The sequence below is a fragment of the Mytilus edulis genome, chromosome 6 (assembly GCF_963676685.1).
Source record: "Mytilus edulis chromosome 6, xbMytEdul2.2, whole genome shotgun sequence".
Classification (NCBI taxonomy): Eukaryota; Metazoa; Mollusca; class Bivalvia; order Mytilida; family Mytilidae; genus Mytilus; species Mytilus edulis.
In genome coordinates this window covers 50639085-50648037 of record NC_092349.1, presented here as the reverse complement: position 1 = coordinate 50648037, position 8953 = coordinate 50639085, and the positions used below count along the sequence as shown (strand labels likewise).

Sequence of the window (8953 nt, the reverse complement as noted above, 5' to 3'; positions counted from 1 at the left end):
ACCTACTCCTTTCCTGTTGATAAAACTTTGAATTTATCGAAAAAAGTAAGGATTTTCTTATCCCAGGCATAGATAACCTTAGCCGTATTTGGCACAACTTTTGGGAATTTTTTATCCTCAATGCTCTTCAATTTTGTACTTGTTTGGCTTTATGAATATTTTGATATGAGCGTCACTGATGAGTCTGATGTACAGACGAAACGCGCGTCTGGTGTACTAAGTTATAATCCTGGTACCTTTGATAACTATTATCAAATAATATTGGTTCTCTGACGAAAGGATTGGTAATTTAGTTCTAGTATCTAGACAACCGTCAACGTATACACTCTGAATCATATCAGTTCATGTTAGATGTACGAGGACTAAACAGTTTAACTCTTAGCCGGCTAATTTCTATTGTTAATCTTAATGGTGCATATTTTCGAGAGAAAAGTTGGTTTTTTTTCTCAATTGAAGAGGATTTTCGTCATTCATTCTTTTGAATACATACAATGTTCATAAATTCAGATCAATATTATCAAAAGTGCCAATATAAATAAAAGAAGACAGTGTTAGCATTGTCAGATTACATTCGTAAAAATGAATCAACCCGTAGAAGGTGGCAGTTTAATATCTTAAACTTATCATGTAAATTTCTTCAGGGTCATATTTCACTTCTATTTTAATCTCCTTTTTTTAATACATATTCATATAAATGTGACACATTTTCAAACTTTCATATATATATATGAATAAATTTTAACATTTTAAAACATGTTACTACTTACTACGAGCTCTAATGATGGATGAAAAATCTGGTTTACCCATTAAATATTTTCCCCGATATCAGTCACTGTACAAAGAACTGAATTGTAGCTTTTCATTAAAGCAAGGTTACTCCGATCTGATTTGAGAAGAATACGATCCGGATCAGAAGTGCAAAGTAAGCGAATATAAGTATATGCCTTGGTGCTGGACGCTTGCGCTTTTTCAAAGGACATTTCTGCTTTTTAAGGGACATGTGCGCTTTTACAATAATTGCTTTGTTATGACTTTCCTCCCATATGACCTGGGCTTAAGACAAAAAGGTGTGACTTGGTAGAATTAAAGTCATAATTTTCATTATGGTTAAAAGTTTGGATAGTCATTTCAAAGCACAATCATGTTTTAAAAGTTATTTCATATAGAACATAAATTTAGTTATATGTATATAAAAATAGTTAAAAATTAACATTATAAAGACGTGTATAGTTATCACAAGACAGTTTTCGCTTGATGCTGAAGCTCAGAGAATAATCAAATTGAGCTCTTGTAAAAATAATGGCGTAGGAGTCGATTGGAGGCCAAAGGGAGGAACTTATTTTGTCCCACTTCACTTATTTTTCAAAGTAGTTATTAAAAATAGTCAAAGAAAATTAAAGCGGGTATGCAATGACTTACTTCTATACTACTTTTATAAGACTATAAAGTAGTGCTTCTTTTTTATCTTGGTTTGTTGGTTGGCTATTTTCTGCCATTTGTAGAAGATAACATTCTCCACACACACTTTCAGTTTACCCCTATGCATCTGGACAGGTATTAAAACAAATGATATTTATAAGGCTTTATTTATAATATTGTACAAAACCATTCGGTCACTCGGGTAATCAATGATTTCGACGATGGATCAAAAACCTCACTTTGTCCTTCTTTGTCTCTTTCATCAATGTTTGTACCCGAATTTGTTGGTTCATTTTTGGAATCTAAAGAGTCATTCATTACAAAATGTTGGTCATTATTTTCTTCTGGTTCAAGTAGTTGTTCACTATCTTCCGAATGATTTCCACTAAAACAGTTTCGATTTCCATTCTGAGGTGAATTAGTAATTGTATTGTCGTTCACGCCATCAGTAGCTTTGCCTAGCCTCTGTAAAATTTCTTCGGAAGGGAGATAACTCCATTCTTCTTCCTCTTCACTGCAGCTGTTGGTAGTACCTGTAAAGTCAATGACAATCATAAGATATTATGTTTAATAAAACGGAGTAGACTAGCTATCCAACTTTGATTATGAGAAAACACAGGACGAATTATACCAAAGGGACAGTCAAACTCATAAATCTAAAACAAACTGACAACGCCATGGCTGAAAATGAAAACGACAAACAGAAAAACAATAGTACACATGACACAACATAGAAAACTAAAGAATAAACAACACGAACCCCACCAAAAACTAGGGGTGATCTCAGGTGCTCCGGAAGGGTAAGCAGATCCCGCTTCCCATGTGGCACCCGTCGTGTTGCTTAGGTAGCACTCCACAGTTAGGTGTGTAGTTTCGCATTTTGGCCCCTGTGGATTTTTCAAATATGAGAGCTAGTGTGCAATAAAATTCATTTTTGGATAGCTGAGTATTAAAATAGCCTTTGTATTGGGTTTATATGAACATCAAGATTATGTAATGTATGTAATATAGGCTGTTTTCTGTATGACAGTCCGTATTTGCATGTCCCTACCATACATTGGTCCGGCAATTATTGCAATGTTTTTTTCCAACTTTTTATCGCACGAACTTTGTGATTGGATTTTACGAAAAAATGAGGCGAAAGACACCCATTTTTTATTTGATCATTAGGAAGATTTATGAAAACAGTTTCTAAAAAAGTATCACTCAAAGGCATTGAAATTCTAGTTTGATCCAAATTTTGGGGGGATATGTGACATGTCCACCCCCCTTTTTGCAATATTTTATGGTAAATAAATGCAGAATGTTGCCATGGATACACAGAAAAGGAATTAATTTTCACTCATAACTTTTGAAAATCAAATATATGGAATATACTGATTACATACATATGCACATGTACAACACAAACAGTTGGGTTAATGAGGCCCCTCATGGGGGGGTCCTAGTAATCACATAATCACCATTTTTTTGCCAATATAATCACATAATCATTAAATATTTGCTTATCTTTAGTAATCAAATAATCATAAACTAAAAATACAGTCCTAGGTAATCAAATAATCATGAAATATTTGGCTAAGTAATAATCAAATAATCATTAAAAAAACGGCCAAGTAATCACATAATCAAAAACCCCATGAGGGCCCTCGTTAATGTATTAGAAATCCAGGAATAGGAGATGATAAAACATTTTGTGGCTCATTTTTAATTTTATTTTCTAACTGTGTAGTGCTACCTTATGTGATTACAAATCCGGTACATAGTCAAATTCGGTAGGTCACATTCATGAAAGGGAGAGGATTGTTGTTACGTAAGGAACATATATCCGATATCATCTGTGAAACGGTAATTCCATAACGGTCAACCAACTCGTGATGGCGTCCGTAAAATTTAAGAAGGGATGATTTCAACTTCACCATTTGGAATTCTTGATTTAATAGCTTCCTTGTGAGTAGCAACCCTCTTTCAAGAAAATCATGATAGGAAATGCAAGCACGGGAATATGGTATCAATTGGAAGATATATACCCCGTATGCAGGCGCTTCTGGAATGTTTCTACATAGAAATGGAAAAATCACAAATGGGAAGCTGAAATCATCTCTTTTGTAGTAAAGCTTTGTTTTCAACCGACCCTCATTGTCGATTTCTATCAAGATATGAGTGAGACTTAACTATATCTGTAGTATCCTTTATCTCTAGTTCGATGGGATAGATTCGTTTCCAACAAAGTCACCAAATTTGTATTAGTTTAACCGACCTAAACCAAGGTGGTCTCAGGTGCTCCGGAATAGTTAGCAGTGTTTGCTTCAATACTGAAACCCAGGGTGGATCCAGCTCATTTGAAAAGGGTGTTCCTAACCCAGGACAAGGGGGGGGGGGTCCAACTACATATCCCCATTCAAATACATTGATTGTCCAAAAAAGGGGGTTCCAAACCACCACCCACCCCCCACCCCGGAACCCCCACCCCCTGATCCGCGCCTGCAGTGAAACCTGTCTTATTCATAAAACATTCCCACAGTCACAATTAAAGTTCAGGTTATCAGCATTTTATATTTGTTGTTAACTAGGTTTTCTTTATTTTCTGCAAAATCATGATGTTGTTAACGATTTAACGAAGTGAGATCAGATCACAATAGCACATGTACTTGTTTCTATCTGTGGGAGGGTCCTCTATCCATATTTTATATCGAGTAGAAACAAGTGTCTGTGGACTATAGACACAATCATGATCAGAATAGATATCATTTTCTTCATCCGACATACGATCATATCCAGTAGCAACTATAATGGTCTTGGTGGTGTTCACAAATTAAAAACATAAAAATGGCTTTACAAATGAATTTAAAAAAAAAAACAGAAATGAAGACCTATACACTCAAAGACGTAATTTATCACAAATGCAAATATAGATTTAAGAAGATAATTTGCGACGGTGCAATATAAAAATCGCAGTTCAAATTAAATAGACAATACTGTAGCCAAAATGGAAGCAACCGTAGTTTTTTCTTAGTTTAAATTAAAAAAAATCCATTTAAAGGGGATCTTTATGGGGGGAATTAATGAAGTACCAGGAGCTTCCAACGCAAAAACAGGCTGCCTCAAACAAATGGAAGTTTTTAACGACCTTGACTTGAAAAATTTGGTTTGTTATATATATACAGGGAATAGCTGAAGCATGACTGAAGTTCCTAATCCCTTAGGTTAGTCAGCGCCACCCAATCCCCTTTTTTATGAAAAGTTCTGGATCCGCCACAGTCTTACCGGACGCATTCAGTATTAGTGTCGGTGTCGAGGTGTTGCTAACATTTTAACGGACCCTGACATAAAAATTATTTGATCTCATGAAATAACACATTAAGGTACGAAACAAGCAAACTACAAGTGTTCCTGACTTGCGATAGGAAAATTGTTATGCTGAACATTTTGTTTAACTATAGTTTATTCTTTAATCCCTTATTTTATTTGAAACCAAAATACCGAATAATTGATAACAAGTGAATAATTAGTTGAGGTTAATAAAAAGGATCAATTAAATGCATGCAGTTACTGTCAGAGTATGCTTAAGTATTTAAACAACTTAATGAAATCATGGTGGTTTCCTACATGTTCTCTAATACCAGTGGCTGTATTGCACATTCATTTCTCGCCCAGAATCGTTAGTTTTCATTTCAAAACTGTATTGCCTAAATTCAAAACGATAAATTGCTCATATATATATATATATATATGTCGTGTAAAAGTTACGATTTTGTACAGGTTATAACATGTACAAAAATATTGTACATGTTATAACTTGTATGATGCAAAAATACAAGTTATAACATGTACAAAAGTACCTCATACATGTTATAACCTGTACAAAATATTGCTTAAAAATGGTTTTAACTTGTACAAAATTTAAAATAAATCTTAAAGACGTAAAATATACATTTAAATTCACCAATGCATAAAGAACAACAATAAATAGACCAGAACGTGTCTTTTTCTGTAAAGGACAATGATCACAAAGTTTCAGAAATATATATTTCATGAATAATGTTGGCAAAATGTGTTTTCATTTAATTGTATGTTTTATGCAGTCTATCATGGTTTACATAAGTGTGAAACTATTTACTAAAAGCTTGCATTCCTCAATGACAATTACATTAGATATACTAGTTTCTAAATTCTTCCAAAATATTTAAAAACCATTTTTAATAATTTTAGAAAATACTCCTCCCTCTCGTTTTTATATCATGCAAAGACTAAAACAATGTCTTATATGCTTACTCTGTAAAAGCAGAAGAAAGCTGAAATAGTTTTCATTGGACTATGCTTTATTGTCAATATCTTTGGATCTACTCTTCCACATTTTTGGCCTTCAGCATGACTTATGTAATTTTATAAGTCACTTTTTGTTTATAAACTATAAGATCATTTAATTTACATGAGGCGAATGTCATTTTGATGTATTAAATATATATCCTTTTCTTTGAAAGCATTTACTTGTAGCCTTTGGGTGTTGTCTGCTCCATTAGCGGGTTGTTGTCGTTAGACACATACCCAAATGTCAATTCCCAATTTTTTTTGTAGACACATCTATCGTGGATATCCTCTTATGTCTTTTAGTGTCAACTAAAAAGTATTTTACTATTGCCTTCAAAGTGGACACTCACAATTATAATTCATCAAATAAAGATATGTCCATAGATAGTCATAAGAGGATCATAAGACATGTCAGGTCTTATGAATGCTTCGTAATACTGACCCCTGGACATTAACAACTGTATCGAAAAAGGACAAAACACACTAACATAAAGGAATAATAAAAAAGTTATGAAAATGTTATTGAGATCAATATCATCTGTTGCGATAATAAAAAAATATCCTTATTTTTCGATTTTGTACAAGTTAAAACCATTTTTAAGCAATATTTTGTACAGGTTATAACTTGTATGATGTACTTTTGTACATATTATAACTTGTATTTTTGCATTATACAAGTTATAACATGTACAATATTTTTGTAAATGTTATAACCTGTACAAAATCGCAACTTGTACACGACATATATATATATATATATACTGTGGATTTCTATCATTTTTGCTAATTAACACTACTAATATTTTGAATGTTGTGTAAGTTATGAGTCACAATTATTAGAAAATTATTCAAATTTCAAACGGAATAGCAGGAATTGTTTTCCATGTTTACTTGCAGCTTTTACAATATGTTGATATGAAAAACGTCCGTACGTGTTGGATTAAAAAAATGTCTGTAAAATTGTCTTTGAATAATACTACCAGTATTAAAACCGCATAAAATTTGTAAAAAAAATAGTGGAAACAAAGTGAATATTAGACTATTCAAAATGTTATATGTTAAGATATATGTCAAGTTTAAACGTTAAAGATTAACAGTAAATAAGCTATGTCACAGGTTTTGGTGAAATTTTGAAATCAGCTTTGAAAAAAAATCATCAATCATGAATAGATTAGAAATATGAGATTTTCCCCGCCGATCTAAAGAGATTTTATCTAATCAGTAATATTTCAGAAAAAAAAATAGAGATGAATATATTATTTTCGATTTTCGGTAATAGTTCATCTAGATATATAGCTGTATGCAAAATTTTAACAAAATCTGTGTCAAAGTTTCAACATAAGTACTGCTGCTTTTGGCGAGGAAATAAATATCGCAGAACATAAGGCTACAACAAATTTAACACCGCTTGCAAACATATGATAATTTTTACCGATCTCTGTCTTCCGATTTTTCAGGGTCAAATGATCATTTAGGGAAATTGCTATTGCCTTGTAGTTCGTCTTTACAAATCATTTTTCTAAGTTTACCTTTCCGCTTGAATTTATACTTTAACGGAATTTCTACTTCTTCTCCAAGATTCCATGCAGATCGGACATGTGCTGGGCTCGTTCCGCTCGACAAACTTCTGTTTGGCCTTTCTTCCCATCTGTAAACTCGTGATCTGTCATTTTCAATAACCAACCATTTCCATTCAAACGATGTGTTCCTTGGAATTTCTACATTCGCACGCCATCTTCCGGTATTCGCGGGTGTTTCTTCGGCGATAACAGCTGTTTCTACCGACCAGTTACCCAATATTTCTAGTGATCCAGATACTGCAAGTCTTTGATTGACATTCTGTGTTATATAACGCGTTTCAAATACGAACGGTACGTTTTCCGTTATTTCGGGGCAACATGGCTCGGCTTCAGCCATCTTGAGCCATAGCTGTTGTCAATGACATTTCCACACTCTAAGACCAACGTCACAAAGGACGACGTCACAATAATAGCCTTGTCCAGACTCTGTATTGTCCGAATAATGATAAGCTTGATAAAATATTAACGATCATAGTACGTGAATTTTATCATATATAAAAGTTCCTGTACTTTGTAACATCCGCTCCTGTCCTCAAATGTGTGAAATAGTTGCCACTGGACATTAGGCTATCAATAATCAATCTATTTCGCTACACGAAGCGCTTTATAGGTAACACGGAACTGTAAATATTTAGTGGGTAATTTGTGTCATAGTACTGAAAAAAATGATTTGCTTCCCGATAATTAAAAAGGATTTAAGATTTAATTATACATAAAGAGTGGTAATTTAAATATTTAAACGTTAGTTCGAATTTCCATCAAATGCTGGGCGCAAAGGATAATTATACGTTTAATGTCTTTCATTGTAAATGTAGAAATAAGTGTGATGTTAACAATAGATTCTCTAAATTCTTATGTTTACTATGTTACTTTGCTATCAGTTATATACACAAGACGGTTTTGTGTATATCTTTTGTGTAAAAACAACGTTAACAATTACTTATTTGTATAAACCTTTAGAACGATTTTCAGTTATCGTTCAAGCGGGATTGTTTACGGTTCATCTTAGATGAAGCCTACACATGTGAACATATCTGATAAAATGTATATCTTCTCCGTGTATCTTAAAAACAAACAAAAATAAGCTGTGCATGTCTGTCTTTATGCTAGAAATGTACACGCAACTGATTTGTTTTAGTAGACGTCGAAAATGTCAGCTCCAATTTATCTATAACTAGCACATAAAGACATATGTTTTATAATATTTAAAATGTCTGTGAGAAAAATAGATGGGTGCAAATTTTCTACAACAAACTACTGTGAGATTCAAAACTTATCGCTTGCCTTGGTGTACAACTTTTTTACAACGTCGATGACTGTCATGTGTATTTAAGCATACTATTCTGCCTATTTCATGTGTCCATAATGTACATTTCTGAGGTTGGTGGTTATTGAAGAATCAAACAAGAACTAGGATCGGATATATAGGTATATTTAATTTTAAACGAAACTTTCTGAACCCGTTGGAACATCTGTGCCTAGTTTAGTACATAGATCTATGAGTTTGAATGTACGTTTGGTATCTTTCTGTTCTCTCTCTATCTTTTTAATAGCTTATAAATCATTGAATTCCATTTTTGAATTCCACCAAGTACATCTACTGTGTACTACTGTAATAGCAGAAACATTTAAACTGTTAAAGT

The 8953-nt window shown here is 33.1% G+C and overlaps 1 protein-coding gene across 1 annotated transcript; it reads right to left on the bottom strand.

The window, feature by feature from the left end:
• Nucleotides 1-1587: 1587 nt before the first annotated feature.
• On the bottom strand, nucleotides 1588-7694 carry LOC139526460 (uncharacterized). Its single transcript, XM_071321610.1, has 2 exons — nucleotides 7260-7694; nucleotides 1588-1952 (listed from the first exon to the last, which is right to left on the bottom strand). The coding sequence occupies exons 1-2, from the start codon at nucleotides 7645-7647 to the stop codon at nucleotides 1588-1590; spliced, it is 753 nt and encodes a 250-aa protein (XP_071177711.1). The 5' UTR covers nucleotides 7648-7694.
• Between the last annotated feature and the right edge of the window lie 1259 nt (nucleotides 7695-8953).